The sequence below is a fragment of the Ursus maritimus genome, unplaced genomic scaffold, assembly GCF_017311325.1.
Source record: "Ursus maritimus isolate PB19 unplaced genomic scaffold, ASM1731132v1 scaffold_6, whole genome shotgun sequence".
NCBI classification, from domain to species: Eukaryota; Metazoa; Chordata; class Mammalia; order Carnivora; family Ursidae; genus Ursus; species Ursus maritimus.
The window spans coordinates 34740946-34759080 of NW_024426774.1; the positions used below are offsets into that span (position 1 = coordinate 34740946).

The 18135-nt window shown below is 45.5% G+C and overlaps 1 protein-coding gene across 1 annotated transcript in view; it reads left to right on the top strand.

Annotated features, from left to right (window-relative positions):
* The window catches only part of ACOXL (acyl-CoA oxidase like), a 317436-nt gene that overhangs the window by 42163 nt on the left and 257138 nt on the right, over nt 1–18135 (top strand). The window contains exon 9 of the mRNA XM_040623184.1: nt 2719–2851. Coding sequence (XP_040479118.1) covers nt 2719–2851 — 133 coding nt within the window. The remainder of the gene's footprint in view (nt 1–2718; nt 2852–18135) is intronic.

The window sequence follows — 18135 nt, forward strand, 5'->3', positions numbered from 1 at the left end:
GTTTTCTTTTTGCCTGCGAACTCTTGACAACAGATAAATGTCATAGATGCCAAAAGTTTAAGAAAAATTTGCGGGAAACAAACTTTAAAAGGACCAACTTCTCTTAACCACGCCCCCGGGAATTGGTAGGAAATAAAATGGAAATGATGAAAGTATCTTTGCAGTTATCCTGGTGTGTGGGGAAGCCCTCACGAGCCACCAGAGCCCATGACAGCAGGTCTGAGCACCACCAGCCTCCCCAGAGGTGCCTGCATATTTTCCGGTCAGCAGCAGCACTCGCCTCTGGGAAACGGGGAAGAGGGACGGAAAGCCACAGATGTGGAGCTCCCCATGTGTCCTCCACCCTCATGAGATCTCAGTGGCCTGGCCAGTCTGCCAGAAGCTGGATCTCTTGGCTCAGCATTCATCCAATGCACTAGAGATGCGAAAGTTAGATCCAGCCAGAAAGAAAAGTGATAGTGAGCTACATGGTCTTTAGAAGATATATGAGACTATAGAGATTTTTTTTTTTTTGATAAGCAGGATTTGATTTTAAGCTGTTCTATTCGCATTAAAGCTGCCCCCCATATACCAGACAACAGCAATAGAAACACAGGCATTTTGGAAGAGGAGCCCCATCTTGGGGTGTTGATAAAAAATGTATCAGTAAATAGATGTTCAGATTCATTGCGATTCCTGTCAAAATCCCAGTTGCCTTTTTTTTTTGTAGAATTGAGAAACGGATCCTAAAATTTATATGGCAAAACAAGAGCGTCAGAATAGCCAAAATAATCTTGCTAAAGAAGAACAAATTAGGAGACTCACACTTTTGATCTGAAAATTTACTACAAATCGACAGTAATTGGGATGGTGTGGTATTATAGTGGACCCCCTGAAAGCAGGTGGGAAGCAAAAAAGGAGAAAAAAAAGGAAAAAACCCACTGTGGTATTGGCATAAGGATAGGTAGGTGGTGAAATAGAATAGAGAATCTAGAAATAAATTCTTACATTTTTGGAAAATTAATGTTCAACAAGGATAATAAAACAATTCAATGGGGAAAGAATAGTCTTCAGCAAATGGTGCTGGGACAACTGGACATCCACATGCAAAAGCATGAAATTGGACTCTTATCTTATCCCGTATACAAAAATTAACTCAAAATGGATCACAGATAATAGATGTAAGGGCCAAAACTGTAAAGCTATTAGAAGAAAGCATAGGTGTGAATCTTTGTGACCTTGATTTAAGCACCAAAAGCATGAGCAACCAAAGAAAAAAAGAGATAAGTTGGACTTCATCAAAATGAAAAAAACTTTTGCACCTCAGACGGCACTATGAAGGAAGTGAAAAGACAATGCACAGAATGAAAGAAAATATTTGGAAATCATATATATTGTAATATATATGATACATATGTATGTCATCTTTACCATTTGCTATATATACATATATATATATATATTTAGTATCCAAAATATATATATACATATATATATATATATATTTAGTATCCAAAATATAAAAGGAACTATTACAGCTCAACAATTGAAAGACAAATGACTGAGGGCAAAAATCTGAATAGACATTTCTTTGCAGAAGATATTCAAATGGCTAGTGAGCACATGAAAAGATGCTCAACGTCATTGTCATTAGGGAAATGCCAACCAAAACCACCATGAGATACCACTTCGCACCTGCTCAGATGGCTATAATAAAAAAGACAGGCCTTAATAACAGTTGGCAAGGATGTGGAGAAATTGAAACCCTCATACGTTGTTGGTGGGGATGAAAATGGTGTTGCTGATTTGGAAAAGAGTTTGGCACTTCTTCAAAAGTTTAAATTTTTCATATGAGCCAGCAGCAATTCTGCTCCTAGGTATGTGTGAAAACATTGTTCACAAGAGAATTGAAAACACGTCCACACCAAAACGTGTATACAATTGTTTGTAGTGTAATTATTCGTAGTAGCCATAAAAGGAGGAACAAGCTAAGTATACATCAGCTGATGAAAGGGTAAACAAAAGATGATGTATCAGTGCAGCGGATTATCACTGGGCCATAAAAAGGAACGAAATACTGACACGCGCTACAACATGCATGAACCTTGAGAACAATGAACTGAGTGAAAGAAGGTACACACAAAAGCCACATATTGTCCAATTCCACTGATGGGAAACATCCAGAATAGACAAATCCATAGAGATAGAAAGTAGATTAATGGTTGCCAGGGCCTGGAGTGTGATGAGTATGGGGAGTGACTGCTAATAGTATGAGGTTTCTTCTTGGGGTGATGAAATGTTTTGGAAATGGTCAGTGGTAATGGTTGTACAAGTTTGTGAATGAACTAAAAACCACTGAATTGCATACTTTCAAAGGGGGGGATTTTATGGCGTGTGAATTATACATCAACAGTAACAGAGTGGATTGTTGTGTGGTCTTCACATTCAGGCTCCAATGTTGGTTTAATGATGGTGGTCCTCATACTTCTTTTTGCCAGGGGCCCCTGCCGAGCCACAGGTTGGTGGTGGTACGAAACCTGCTTTTACTTTCCATGAGTCAAGCCTTGGTCAGAATCTCCAGGGGAGACCCTTCCCCCGCCCCCAACTCTGATGTCTCGTGAGGGTAGTTCCTGGATCTAGAAACCCTGTGTATGCTTATGGTATCATTTCTAGTGGTGTCATGTTCTTCTTTTTTGTTAACCCTACCCCTCTTTTCCACTTGCCTCTTCCCTGTCGTAGGTTTGGTTCTGTGGCTCCAGATGGGCAGTACCATTCCCCTATTAAGAACAAGAGTGCAAGATTCAATGCGATGCTGGCAGCGCTGACCCCTTCGAGATTAGCTGTGACTTTCCAAGCTATGGGTGCCATGAAGGTAGTTGACTCTGATTTTAATTTACATCATGGTTTATTCTCTGCATGTTCCGTGGGTGGGTACAATTTCAGGAGCCAAGCTTCCTGAGCTGCAGTTGGTATAATGTGGCTAGGGTTAATGGTTAGATACTAACAAGTGCCAGTTGGCCACACACAGAGAACATTTCTGCACCCTTCTTATCATGGGATCAGCAGATTATGGTGCGTACATAGGCGTTGTGGTAAAAGAGCCACGAAAGATGACCTTGGGGTTATGGGTCATTCAGAACAAATGCATCTGCTGGAAAAGCAGCTAAGAGCTGACATGTGAGTGAAGGCCAGCATGTCTCAGCTGAGTTCACTGGGGAGCTGTGATGGTCACGTGGCTGTTTGGAGCGTGGCATTCAGCATCACAAGTTGGAGTCCATGAAGTCAGACCTCCAGAAGGCATCTCTACCTCCCCTTGTCCCACACCTTCCCAAATACCGATTCGTAAAGAGCAGCCAGGAGAGGAAAGTTCCGGAAGGGCCCTCTCTTCCTCCTCTTCCCTCTCTTCCTCCTCCTCCTCAGGGCTCAGCATTGTCTGTTCTCTGGGCTTTTTCCATCTCTTTGCACGAGGGAAAAACCTGCTTTAAGCTCCACTGAGCTTGGTGAAGCTGGAAGAAAAATTAAGAAACCCATGAATATACATTGTGGCTTGAATCCAACTTTTCCATCAAGAAGGAATAAATTTCATTCACCTGACTCCAGGCCTGACATCAGCACACGGTCGTCTGACGAGCAGGAAAATTCTTCTTTACTCTTTTCCACTGGGTTGGTCCTGCTTCCCAGGAAGCCTGCCTGACAGGAGCTGTCCTGTGTTTTGTGTTTCCCGCCAGCTGGTACAATTGTGGTGCTGTAAATACTCACGCTCAGTACTAAGCCAATGACCTCATACCCGTGGGCACTGCTCCCTGCACTTGTGTTCCCGTGGTTCTTAAGGGGTGTTGAGTTCTGAAGTCCCGCATCAGGAGCAGCTCAGCTGGTTGGTCCCCTTAGCTGAATCGTCTGACAAATGAATGAGGCCCCAGGGAAGTCTTGTGATGAAGGCACAGAGGTGAGGCCAAGGCTCTCCCACAGCGTCAGAGTGCTAAGGAAGACTTCTTCTTCAAGTCTGTAATAGAAATCATTTCAGCCATTTCGGGACTCCAGAAACAGGCAAAAGGGGTGAAGTCAGTGAGCTGAGAATTACATTGTAGAGAAGCTGGGACAAAAATCAGACCCAGGATTATCTGGTACCTCGATGGCAGTCTCTGCACAATAGCCCCTCTGCTGGCAGTGGCCTTGGGGTCCCTCTGGAGAGAGTGCTCTGGGAACACGAAAGCACCTGCTGGCTGCTGGCCTACACAGGCGGTGTAGAAGGCCTGTGCTTTATGTTTCCGAGTGGGTAATGGCGTGTGAAGGACGCCCACGTGGCCAGCAGCCTCATCAGCTCACCCAAGCTAGTGGCAGAATCCTGAGGCTTAGGCACTGGGTAGCAGAGGCAGGGAAGTAGCAGGGCCTTCTGGAAAAGACATGATTTTCAGTATCACCAGATCTGGAGCAGGGAGGGTATGGGAGAGGAGACCGTGGCTGATTTTGAAAAGCTCCTCATTCTCTGTTCTACCAAATATTGGCAACATAGAGGCCTTATCTTGATCATAGAACAGGGAACCAAGGGCTTAAATCTCAGCTGGGACATGACCGGTAGTGGGGTCATGGGTGAACCAGGAGGCCTCTTTAAGCCTCGGCTTCTTCACCTGTAAAATGGACCTTGCGATAATGGTGAGGCAGGAGTGAGTGGAGGTGTGTGCGGCACTGGCACAGAGCAAATGTCCAGTAGCTCAGAGCTGTTACTGATGGGATGCCTGTTGCCACTGCTGCTGTCGCTGGGAAGATAGACGTTAGCTGTAAGTCAGGAATAAATGGGCTTTTATTGAAACACATGCCATCCTGGCCTCCAGGTAACAAGGCAGTCTGAAAGGGTGTGCAGAAGTGTGCAGTTTCCTTTAGATTCCTTTGTATCTGAAGCAAAACAGAGTGGCCGTGAGTCAGCACCTACCCTGCCTAGGAGGCAGATTTGCCCGGTGATGGGGAGACCCCCCCCCCCCGGAGCCTTCGAGCCCCGGGCACTACGTGGTGCGGGCACCGCCGATGTGGTTGGCCCTGATGGACAGCGACCCTGGCCACTGTGATCTCATCGCGAGCGTCTCGGGCGAGGATGATCTCACCAGTCCTCTTGGCAGCTCCTCCTCTCCTATGGCTCAAACACATGACAGATGTTTTCTCGGCTGAAACCTAAGACGGTCCTGCTTATTCTGTTCTCGCTGATGAGTGGAAAAATGGATCCTTTTCTCCTACGTGCATTCCTTATGTATTAGAAAACTGTCACCACGGCTCCCTATGGTGACATTTGCTCAAGGCTGAGCATGCCCGGGCCTTTTAAACTTTGCCCAGATGTCTTATTTTTCATGGTTATCTCTCATTTCCATAGTTTCTCAGTACTTTCAGATTTTCTCTTAAAGGCTTGCCTTAATAGCCTGCCTCCAACTTATGTCCAAAGTGCCGTGCCAGATTAAATGATTAGCGGGAACAAAAGGGAAAGGAAACCAAGACATTTGGCCTGGGTGGGAGGTGGGGGCTTGGGAGAGCTCTGCCGCCAAAGTGGAGAGGCTGGGAAGGCTTTCCAGAAGGAAGAAGGAAGCTGGAGAAAGTCACCATGAGTTTGGGGGCGGAAGTAGAGGGAGTGTGAAATGTGAAGGAGGTCTAGTTCATCGTTTTGGGTTGATTTTGCATGGAAGTAAATATTTCAGCATAAGACAAGCTGGTTCCCCACTCTTAAAAGAGCCTCCCTAGTCTTTTAAAGTAGGTGCTACACAGTGGCGGGGGTCCTCCCCCAGAGTTCTGAGCAATTCCAGGTGGGGCCGGGGCGGTGAGTCTGCATTTCTGGCAAGTTTCCCGGTAATGCTGATGTTACTGGTTGGGCACCACATTTGGAGAACCCCTGCGCAGAGCAGATAGATACAGTCATAGATATCCTGGCCCCACCCCAGCTACCTTTACCTGTCCTGCCCCCCCACCCCCCCGCCCGCAGTGCTCCAAGATCATGGCCCAAGTTCTCTTCCCCTCTCCAGCACCTTGCATGACCTCTCACCCGGCCTCCTGCTCACATGTGCTGTGCTGCCTAGCGTGCCCACCCCCACTTTTCACATGGTTAGTGTTCACGTACATGTCAGTGCTCAGGCGAGTGTCCCTCCTTCAGAAAGGTCACAGCCTACGTGTGGTCCCTCTGTCATGTTTTCAAGGCCCTGTACTTCCCCTTGCAGCATTTATTATGGTTTTGACCAGCTAATGGTGTGATAGGCCGTTTCTGTGTTCTTGCTAGCTTCAAAGCTCCACTAGCCAGGGCCCTGCTGGCTGCATTCACTGCTAGGCCTTCAGCTTCCCACGTGGCATGGCACGAAGTAGGAGCACAGCAAATAGGAGTTGGCAGAATGAATGAAGAATGAATCCGGGGCGTCTGGGTGGCTCAGTTGATTAAGTGGCTGCCTTTGGCTCAGGTCATGATCTCAGGGTCCTGGGATCGAGCCCCCTGTTGGGCTCCCTGCTCAGCGGGGAGTCTTCGTCTCCCTCTGTCCTTCCCCCTGCTCGTTCTCTCTCTCTCAAATAAATAAATAAAATCATTAAAAAAAAAAGAATGAATCAGAATTTACAAGTTAAACACCTGGCATAGTTCTTAGTAGGACTAAGTGTTCAATACATATTTATCTTGTGTCCCACACCCCAACCCCTCAGCTCATTCCAGGGTGTCAGGAAAGAAGGATGTTGCTAACTCTTCCTTCTGACTCTACACATGATATGTACTTTACAGATATTAACTTATTTCTCCTCATAACAGCTCTGAGGAACTTCCATTGGTATGTGGGGAAACTGAGGCTTGAGGAGGTTAAAGAAATTAGTACAAGGTGGGCACCGAATATGTACAGATTGACTCTGCTGGTCCTTGTTAAGGGAGATGGCCCCATATTTGGAAGGATGGTCATAGCATGTTGTGTAGGTAAGATTGACATGTAGACATTATTGAAAGATACAGTTGGATTCAGTGGGAACAGGGGCAGGCCAACGCAGAACATGAATACTAAGAAGCTGGAGGTGCTCGGACATGTTCATGAGCTGCTGAATTAGCTGAGTTTCATCTTTGGGTCGTAGAAGATCATGAGCTGGCCTGTGAATTGTTGGGTTAGGAGGACCCTCACCAAGCCCTTAACCAGGACTGCATCTGGTGGGAGCCACGCTCCTTCTCCTCACCTTATCCTAGTGCCACTGCTGAGGCAGGCAAAGGGAAGATGCCCCATGTAAAGTTGTTCGGGTGAGATGTGTGGGACTGACATGCATGGAAACAGCTGGAATGTTGTGCTTACTGTAGACCACAGCAAGGCCATTAACAGCATGAATTCTGGAATCGGCTTCTTGGATTTGCTGCCTTCCTCTATACGACCTCAGCAAGTTACTGAGCCTCTCCACATCTCTAAATATAATGACAGCACTCCCTCGTAGAGATGTTGTAAGGCCTAGGTGGGTCAGTACCTGGAAGAGCTTCTCCAGTGTCTGCATACATGGAGGCTGGTAGTATTATTATAAGGGATGTAGGAGCTTATATAATCAAGTTCAGGACTATCGATCATGAAAATGACATCTGAGGCTGTGAGGATACCAAACTAGGTTGATAACATATGCTCAGCCCTCTGTGGCAGTCGTGCTGGAGCTGACAGCGGGAACTTATGAGGCTGAGCCTGGATGTGGCTGAAAGATGTCTGTGGTCACGGTTGGCTGTGGATATGGGATGGGGAGCAGTGAGGTCTGTGCCATCTGGCTGACTTCCTGGGGTTCAATAAAGGACACATGGTGTTGAGAGAAGAGAGGAGGGAGTGAATGACCATCTTTGAGCCATAAAAGGTTATGGTATGTATGATGGTGGATAGCTTTTCCCGTTTCCTGGGGCTGAAGGGAGAGCAAAGGGAAGAAATTGGTTTCACATGGGACGCTCGGGACTTGTGATGGGAACATGACCTTTTCTGACAGTCAGCCTTGTTGGACATGAAGAAAGGGCCTGAGGAAGGTGGTAGAGTCCACTTTTTCAAGAGTCTCTTTCCCCTATTGATGGGACTTTGGGGATATTGTGGCCTTGAATAACCTTTTCAAGACCTTCTGACTGTACGGTTTCATGGAGAATTAGAACAACAAAGAAGAGGAGGTAAGGGGTATCCGAGTCTTCCAAGTCAAAGATGGCTCTTCAAACCACAGGGGGACGTGATGGTGCAAAGTAACTTGGGCCTCTGCTGTGTTGGGTGAATACAGAGCAGGGCTGGCTGTGTGTTCCTGCTCTCCGGTCTTCCCTGGGGCTTCCCCTTTGCCCAGGCTTTGACATATCTCCAGAGATGTCCCAGACGTGTGTTCTCACTCTGGTGTCTGACTCCTGCATTTGGCCCTGCAATGTCAGGCCCGTGTACTTTATTCACCGGCTGGGACTGGAGCTGGGCAGCTGGTGTCGGAGTGTGACAGTCTGCCTGCCCTGATAACCATGAACCAGTTCCCTTAAATTAATAACCTCAATTCCTGTAGCTACCACTATAAAACTGTCAAGGTTTTATCTGTTTAATTCTTACTAGGAGGTCACCTATTTAAGTTTTCTTTTGGAATCATTTTATGTTTATCTCCCTTCTTGTCACTTAGTTTGATCTCGTTTTTATCATTATTAATAGAACATTTAGTGGGCAGAGATCATGCCTTTTTATTTAGTCTCAGTGTAGGGTCTAGTAGAACACTAAATGTGATGAAGTCTTTCTACTCTTCCTTCCCTTCTCTTTCCCTTTCCCTTCCCTCCCCTCCCTTCCTTCCCCTCCCCTCCCTTCCTTCCCCTCCCCTCCCTTCTCCTCTCCTGTCCTCTCCTCTCCTCTCCTCTCCTTTCCTTTCCCTCTCTTCTCTTCCCTTCCTTTTCCTTCCTTCCTTCCTTCCTTCCTTCCTTCCTTCCTTCCTTCCTTCCTTCCTTCCTTCCCTCCTGCCAGCCAGCCACCATCTTCCTATCAGTCTACACACTCATATACCCACCTGTCCATTCATCAGTCTATCTATCTACCCATCCCCTTCCTCCCTGTCATCCATCCATTTATCCACCAATCCACTCACCTATCCATTCACCCATCCATTCACCCACCCACCCATCCCACTACAAAGACTCTGAACACAAAGGTGGTCTATTCATGTACAATTTAGTATTCACTGGGGAGCTATGTAATATTCTAAAGAAAAGCAGTCACCTTTCTGATGGACACCATATTTTAGAAAAGCTCCCCAGGCAAGAGTGTATAAGGAGAGGTCGGAGGCATATTCCATCTTCCAGAGCCTGGCCCTCAGCCAGCATTAAGGACTGAATAAGAAGCATCTCTATAGGACCTTGTATGCATGAGGGCTTGGTGTGGGGATTAACTAAATGGTATCAGATAGAAATGGAAGCACTCTGACAATGAGCACAGTGAGACCTCTGCCCTGTCAAATAGTGTGGTGTGATGGAGGGCAGAGCGAGCTAGAATATGGGGTCCCTAGAGCAATGTCTTGAAAATGTATGGTCCACACAAGTGTATGTATCATTGAAATTGATGAGGCAAAGTTGATTGATGTTTATTTTGTTGACACTTTTGTAATGTGGCCAGTCACCCGTTACCACAGGGAGTTGGACAGTTGAAGACAGGCTCGTCCTGTGTCAGTCGTATGCTTGTTTTTTTAGATATGTCGTGCATACTTTGAGGAAGGTTCACGTTGCTCATCTTGTTCTACTCAGGTTCACACTATTCTTACTTTCGCAGCCTCACAAGGCACACACAGTGTAAGGAGCAGAGGGCTTGCTCAGATGCTGGGGCGGTCCCGTGGGATAAAGGGTTTGGTCTGGATGATCCTCAGAGGGGCCCTCTGTGAAGTATGTACTCTCTCGTTTTCTGGTGTAGAAACTTCCCAAGGTTGACCACCAGAGGGTAGCAAATACCAATAATGACTTGCAGATTATTTTTTCCTTCCTATTTATTTGGGGTTGTATGTAAGAAAAGCCTGGAATTTTGTTATTCTCATCAGTTTAGCATCTTGTCAGCTATGAGTGTTGGTTGTTACAAAATGGTCAGTAGAAGGAGAGTGGGGGGAGCATCAGCTGAGTAATTAATTGTCTGGCCCAAGACCAAGACTGTACGTAGGATGCAGTTATGGGGATGACTCTTCAGGATACAATTTGGCTCATAAACGTCTTAAAAAATAAGTTTGCAGCATTTTGAGTGGGTGTGAAAATAGTTAATTTTTTTTTTTTTGGTGATGTTTCCATGGCAGTTTACATTTTTAACAACTGAAATTTAAACATTTATTTTTTAAAAGGTACATCTGCTGCCTTTTTCCTCAAAGAGAAAGGGCTAAAGAACCAGTACAACTGTAGATAAGTAGCACACGACATGAACTTTCGAAATGGTTATTTTAGAGAATTGCCATTTTCAATTTACTTCAATTCTGTGAACCCATGTGGAATGAGTCACTGTGGGCAGTGAGCAGAGATAACCTGGAAGAGGTGTGCGCCTTCCAGGAGCTCACGGTGTAGCCAGGTAACTGAGAAACCATAGCGCTGTGAGGGGCTCCACCGTGACGCGGCCTCCGGGGATCACGCTGGCAGGAAGGGGAAGGTGGTGGTGGTGGTATTGAGGATAATGCTTCATAAAGAGAGTCCGGAGAGTTTTGTGGTTGGAAGAGACCTCAGAGATTAGAGTCCAGTACATATGTTTTATGCAGACATTTCTAAACGAGGCTCTGAGTCTCTCAGGCACAAAGACCTAGAAGTTGACCTCCAGCCCTTCCATCCTCAGCAAAGTCTCCAGGTCACATCTGCAGATGGACAAGCCAAGAGCACATGGCGGTGTACGGAGGTTTCTGTGCTGGAGGAGAGGAAAGTCTTGGGCTTCCCTCCCCCTTTGATGTGGCTCAGGAATGTGAGATGTTTGTGACTATGATAACGTTTCAAGGAACAGAGCTCCCTTGAACTAAGTCATCAGAGGCTGAGCAAGCCTTGTAGGAAACCCCAGTCTCCTCAAACCCTGCGGTGTGGCCATGGCAGCCGTGAGAGCGGTGGTGATGCTGTTGCCAGTGTAGACGGCTTCCAAGTTGCTCTGAGCCTGGGTCCTGCTGAGAAGGTGGTCAGCTTCTAGTGGCCTGCTCACCCAGGACATGGAGAGATGGTGCCCAGGCTGCGCTGTGAGGAGCTTCATCTGCCCTGTTGGCCGCCTCTGGGGAGCACTATTTGCAGCACCCGAAAGGTCAAGTATGGATGATTAATGGCTGGCTTGCTGTCCTTAGGAGCTTTTCCACCTGAAACGTGATATTCCATGTAGCACAAGTGCTTGTACTGGTCGCTGTACCTTTTCCTCACTCCACATTTCCTGGACTCCATTCTTCTTCCTCTGCCATGAATCCATCTGTTGGTAGTTTCTCAGAGAAAGGTGACAGTAGTTCAGGCCATCACCAAAATAGCTCCTTGTCCTGGGTGCTTCCCTGAGCATTTTACAGATCATCACTCCTTTAGTCATCGCAGGGACTCAGTGAGATGGGTGCTGTCATGATCCCCATTTTCCAGACGAGAAAACTGAGATAGAGAAAAATGTAAGATTGCCCCGAGGTCCCCAGGCCTCACCATGTGGCGGCCTGGTGCTGGGCTCCTGCCTTACCCACACTGGGATGGCTTTCGTAATCCTCAAGCAAGGAGTTCTGTGAGTCTATCACAGAGCCTGCTCACTGGCATTCCTGGACCACTTTGACACACGGTTGTATTTGCTCTGGTTAACCAAACCAAACCAAAAATTAAAAAGAATTTTTTGTCTACATTTAAAAATGTGGCGATTCCACCCAAACTGGGATTTGGCAGATGTCAATTGGTTAGCGGCTGGGCCAGAATCCCGGCTTCCCTCTCCACTGTGGCCTGGGACCAGATTTGTCTTTTAGTGGCACCACAGACACTGCATGATCGCCGCGTGTCGCCGTGGTCCTGAGCATCCATGTGCGGGGAGCCTGAGGGGCCAGGGGGAGACAGGTGGGGCCAGCCTTTACATAGAATGTCCTTTTACGGGAAAAGGTCCGTTTATAATGAACATTTGTTGAGTGCGTACAACTCTGAGCTCAGTCCGATGGGATGATTTTTGAATACTTCTGCTTACTCGCATCAGGTTTGCCGGGGAAGGGTTGTATATTCCCCTGTATGAGACTTCCGGGTTAGCTCTGGAAGCGGTTTGGCTTAGGTATGTGGAAATTTCTCAGTAATGTGTCTAGATCTGGTCTTTAGTTTTACCCTGCATGGCACTTGGTAGGCTTTTTCAATTCAAAACCTCTTTTCTTTCTCGGGAACTTTCTTCTACTAGTTCTCTGGTAATTCTCTCCCCCCCCCCCATTTTTCTCTGTTTTCTCAGAACTCGAATTGTTTGAAGGTTGGAGTTTTTGTCTTGATTGCCTCTCTCTTACTTTTCCCCTCAGAGTTCTCAATAGGATTTGCTCTATGTTCTGGAATTTTCCTTATTACACATTTTTATTTGTACAGTTACTTTTAATTTTCAAGAGCTCTTTCTCTTACTATTCCTTTTCTATAGGGATATGTTTTTGTGTTTTAGATGCAGTTGCTTCTGTAACCTAGATCAACTGGAGATTTTTTTCAGAGTTCTATTCTCTAGATTATCTTTTTTCCCCCATAGGGTCAGTTGGGATCAATTAGAGAAAGAGAGGGTTGGGGGACAGAGAGATTGGAAACCATCAATTACAATCAATGTGAGGTTAGTGCTATAATGGACTTATTAGCAGGACCAGGCCAAGGGCCACCAGGATTAGCTTTAGCCATTCAGAGGAGAGTTCCCCCAATGACTTTTCACTGACTTTTGAAGGATAAGTAGAATTTGCTTGGGAAACAAAGAGGGGGAGGAACATCCCAGGCAGAGGGGAGGCCATGCATGAAGACATGGAGGGTGTGTAAATCAATGAAGCCCACGGTGGATGAACAGAAGGCTTACTGTGGCCAGAGCTTCCATGGCCTGCTTGAGAAGTTGTGGCAGTTATCTATCACACTGACCAAGCTGGCAGGTGAGTGCGGGCCATGATGGAAAAGGACTCAGGAGCCACAGAGAACCTGTGAAGGAAGGTTTACAAGCAGGATAAGGACGTGACTGGAATTGTGTTTTAGATAGAGTGTCATGGCAGATGGGTGGAAGATAGAGCGGGTGAAGGGCTGCCGATTGGGACTATGGTAATGGTCCAAGTAAGACATGATGTGTGAAAGGAGTGGGGAAAGAATATGGTGTAAATGCAAGGGACAGAATGGAGAGGATGTTGGGGTTGGTTGGATGTGAGAGACCAAGATGACAGCAGGTCTAGCTTTGGTGACTGTGACCTTGAACTCATTCAGGAAGTTTAGAAAATGTTGCTTCCTATGCTTTCACCAATACAAATTTTCCTTTAAATATACAACTGGTTTGACTCTACTCCTAACTTACACTACCGCAGGGACTGTGGGGTGACCTCCCTCATGGGAGAGCTGGAGATCAAGACCCTGGGGCTTTTGGAAACCTGCTCTCCCGCTTCCCCCTTCTTCAAGGAGCAGGTGTTGAGGGCTAGCCCCAGGAAAGGCTCCTTCTCATGGAAGGCCTTCCTGTCCAGCACTGCCAGGGCTGCATGGGCGAGTTTGCCGAAGGCTGGACTGTGGTCTTAGCAAGACCTTCCACCACTTCCCTCAGCCACTTCCTCTAGCCTGGCTTGAATCAATAAGAAAGGTGACATTTTGGCCTGTGTCTACTGCTCCTTGGCTTATTTCTCAATTTGTATAAAAGCCAGATGGGGGTGCCTTTTAGACCCCAATGTAGGGACCATAAAAGGAGTGAATGTTCATATTTAAAATGTAAGTGCCTGATGAGAAGCACAGTGCCCTGCTCCCATGAGGGTATGTGGCCTTCACTACATTTATTACACAGTTTATGGGCGGGGAAGGGGGGTCCTGCCTACATTGTAGGGAATCCCCTCTGGATCAGACTTGACCAGAGTTTGGAGAGGTTGTGGCTGGAGCACAAGGAGGTAAACTGAGAGATGGGCCCTCCCTGCCTGCAAGGTTGGCCCTGGGCGGAGTGCCTGAGGGCTTCTGTGGAGTCTGAGTTGGAAGACTCAGAAGCAAGTAGGTCTTGCCTGGGGTGCCTGCCCTGTGAGGCCAGTCATTGGGAATGTTAGCTTCAAGTGAGCAGGATCTGTGTCTTCTTGGTCACTATTGTCCCCTTTGGACTTAGTAAATGAATGGGTAGATGGATGGCTATAGTGGTGAAAGGAAGGCTTCTTTGGTGGAGAATAAGTCAGTCCACATCACAGCTCCGTGGAGATCAGATGTATGTCATTTGGTGGCATTTTAAATGAATTAAGGACAGTGAACCCTGATCTGAATTTTTAAACAATTAAAAGCAAGCGCTCTCCATTTCTGCTGTGTATATCCAGACCTTCATTTTATAACTCTGGAGCTTGCCCCCTTTAGGCTATTTTCAGTCCATGCAGGGGTCTGTACAGGCAGAGACTATTTTGTTTTTTATTTCCTGCAGAGCTCACTTGCTCCCTGGCTCACCCTTGCAGATTGCTCATGGGTGAGCCTCATGGGTCTGACGACATTGTCAGTGTGACTAGAGAGCTATTCTGGGCAGATGACACACAGGTCTGGGGATGGTCTCTCATTCTCTAGAGATGGCCGTGTAACAGGATTAAAGCTTCAGTGAGCAGCGCCGGGCCCAGTCTGTGGAGGCGCTGGGTGAAGGGGGATTCTTTCTGGGCAACAGAAATGATCTCATGCTCAGCAATAGAGATCCGATTGCCGTTCCTCCAACAGGCCACACCTTGTCACTTCTGGGCTCTGCCCATGACCTCTCTCTTTTCTTTCCCATCCACCCGTTCTGTCTGAGGGTAGCTGTTCTTTCCTTAGGAAGCTTCCCCACTCTTGCGGCTGCCCTTCCTGCATGGAGCTCTCATGGCACCTCGCTGGTCCGGCCCTACGTGTTAGCTGTTGTCTGCTTCTCGGTCCGACTGTTAGACTGGCAACTAGCAGAGGACAGGGGCGTCACACAGCACAAGGTGCAGAGGACGCCCTCAGTAATATCTGTGAACTCATTCAGCCCCAGGGACTCCCCAGCCCATTACCAGCATTTTTGTTCAAAGGAAGTCCAGGAGAAGGGAAAGGCAGCTGCCATGTGCTGACTGCTCATGGATGGGCCAGACATGCGATGCTCTATGGCATTTGCTCCCCCAGGGCTCACAACAGCTCTACCGTGATCCCCATTTTACAGATGAGAAGACAGAGGCTCCGTGAGGTAAGGTAGCCTGGCAAGGGCAAACCGCTCTTGTGGGAACAATGCAGTGTTTTGCCTACCTCGCCCCAGAATGACTTGAGGGTCCCCTCTGAATAACTCTTGTCAAAGACCCCTTTTTCATCTTTTTCTTTTTCACTGAAGCATAGTTGATACACATTGTTTTATTAGTTTCAGGTGTACAACAGAGTGCTTTGGTATTTATACACATTACTCAATGCTCATCACGGCAAGTGTGGCTACTATCTGTCACTACACAGTTACTACAGTATCATTGACTATATTCCCTATGCTGTACTTTTCATCCCCCAGACTTATTTATTTTATAACTGGAAGTTTGTACCTCTTAATCCCTTTCACCTATTTCACCCATCCCCCCTGCACGCCTCCCCTCTGGCGACCACCAGTTTATTCTCTGTATTTATGAGTCTTTTTGTTTGTTGTTTGTTCATTTGTTTTGTTTTTTAGATTCCACATGTAAGTGAAATAAAATGGTACTTGTCTGTTTCTGTCTGACTTATTTCACTTAGCCTAATACCATCTAGGTCCGCCCACAACATGAATGCAAGATTTCATTCTTTTTAAGGCTGAGTAATAGTTCATTGTGGTAGATATGTATATATACCACATCTCCTTTATCCATTCATCTATCAGTGGACACTTAGGTTGCTTCCAGATTTATTGTAAATAATGCTGTAATAATAGCTTATATCTTTTTGAATTAATATTTTTGTTTTCTTCCAGTAAATACTCAGAAGTAGAATTACTGGGTTGTACATATTTCTATTTTTAATTTTTTTGAGGAATCTCCATACTGTTTTCCATAGTGGCTGCACCAATTTGCATTCCCACCAACAGTGCCCAAGGGTTCCCTTTTCTCCACATCCTCACCAACACTTGTTATCTCTTGGTTTTTTGATATTAGCCCTTCTGACTGGTGTGAGATGATATCTCATTGTGGTTTTGATTTGCATTTCCCTGATGATGAGTGATGTTGAGCATCTGTTCAATGTGTCTGTTGGCCATCTGGATGTCTGCTTTGGAGAAATGTCTATTTAGGTCTTCCGCCCATTTTTAAGTCAGATTGTTTGTTTTCTTTGGTGTTGAGTTGTATGAGTTCTTTATGTATTCTGGATATTAGCTGCTTATCAGAAACATTGTTTGTAAATGTCTAGTCCCATTCATTAGGTTGTCTTCTTGTTTTGTTGATGGTCTCCTTTGCTGTGCAAAAGCTTTTTAGTTTGATGTAGTCCCAATTGTTTATTTTTGCTTTTGTTGCCCTTGTCTGAGGAGAAAGATCCAAAAAAATATTGCTGAGACCAATGTCCAATAGTTTACTGCCTATGTTTTCTTTTGGGAAATTTATAATTTAGTTCTCACATTTAGGCCTCTAATCCATTTTGAGTTTGTTTTGTGTATGGTATAAGAAAGGGGTCCAGTTTCATTCTTTTGCATGTAGCTGTCCAGTTTTCTCCACACCATTTATTGAAGAGGTTGTCTTTTCCCCATTGTATATTCTTGCCTCCTTTGTTGTGGATCAATTGACCATCAGATTGTGGGTTTATTTCTGGGCTCTCTATTCTGTTCTATTATCAACGTATTTATTTTATTTTTGTGCCGGTAAAAAGTAACGAGAGTGGACAGCCTTGTCTTATTCCTGGTCTTAGGAAAAGCTTTCAGCTTTCTACCATTGAGTACGATGTTAGCTGTGGGTTTGTCATATATGGCCTTTAGTATGTTGAAGTATGTTTCTTCTATGCCCACTTTGTTTTTTTGAAGATTTTTTTTTTTAAAGTAACCTCTACACCCAACATCATGCTCGAACCCATGACCTGGAGATCGAGAGTCTCAAGCTCCACCGACTGAACCAGCCGGGTGCCCCTCTGCCCAGTTTATTGGAAGTTTTTATCATGAATGGATGTTCAATCTTGTCAAGTTTTTTTTTCTGTGTCTATCGAGATGATACGATTTTTATTCATTTTGTTAATGTGGTGTATCACATTGATTGATTTATGGACATTGAATCACCCTTCCCTCCCCTGAATAAATCCCATGTGATCGTGGAAAATACCCCTTTGAACGTATTGTTGAATTAAGTTTGCTAATATTTTGTTGATGATTTTAGCATCTGTGTTCATCAGGGATGTTAAGCTATAATATTGGGCTATGCTTATCAGGGATATTAGGCTATGATTTTTCTTTTTCTTTTTCTTTCTTTTTTTGTAGTGTGTTTGTCTGATTTTAGTATCAGGTAATGCTAGTTTTGTAGAATGAATTTGGAAGCATTCCTTCCTCTTTTTTTTTTTTTTAAGAGAGAGAGAATCTTAAGCTGACTTCACACCCAGGATGGAGCCCAATGCAGGACTTGATCTCATCACCCTGAGATCATGACCTGAGCCAAAATCAAGAGTCAGATGCTTGACTGACTGAGCCACCCAGGAGCCCCATCCTTCCTCTTCAATTTATTTATTCATTTATTTATTTTTAAAGATTTTATTTACTTATTTGACAGAGAGAGAGAAAGCGCAAGCATGTTGTTTTGTCTGCATATGTTTGTGTCTTTTCCAGTTTATTTCTTGTAATTTCTTTCTAGTTCTATGCTATAGTGGTCAGAAAAGATGCTTGATATGATTTCAGTCTTCTTAAATTTACTGGGGCTGGTTTTGTAGCCTAATATGTGATCTATCCTGGAGAACGTTACTTGTGCATTTGAAAAGAATGTGTATTCTGCTGTTTTTGGATGGAATGTTCTGAATATATCTGTGAAGTTCGTCTAATCCAATGTGTTGTTGAAAGCCACTGTTTTCTCAGGGATTTTCTGTCTGGATGGTCTATCCATTCATTTAAGTAGGATGTTAAAGTCCTTACTATTATTTGTATTACTGTCCGTTTT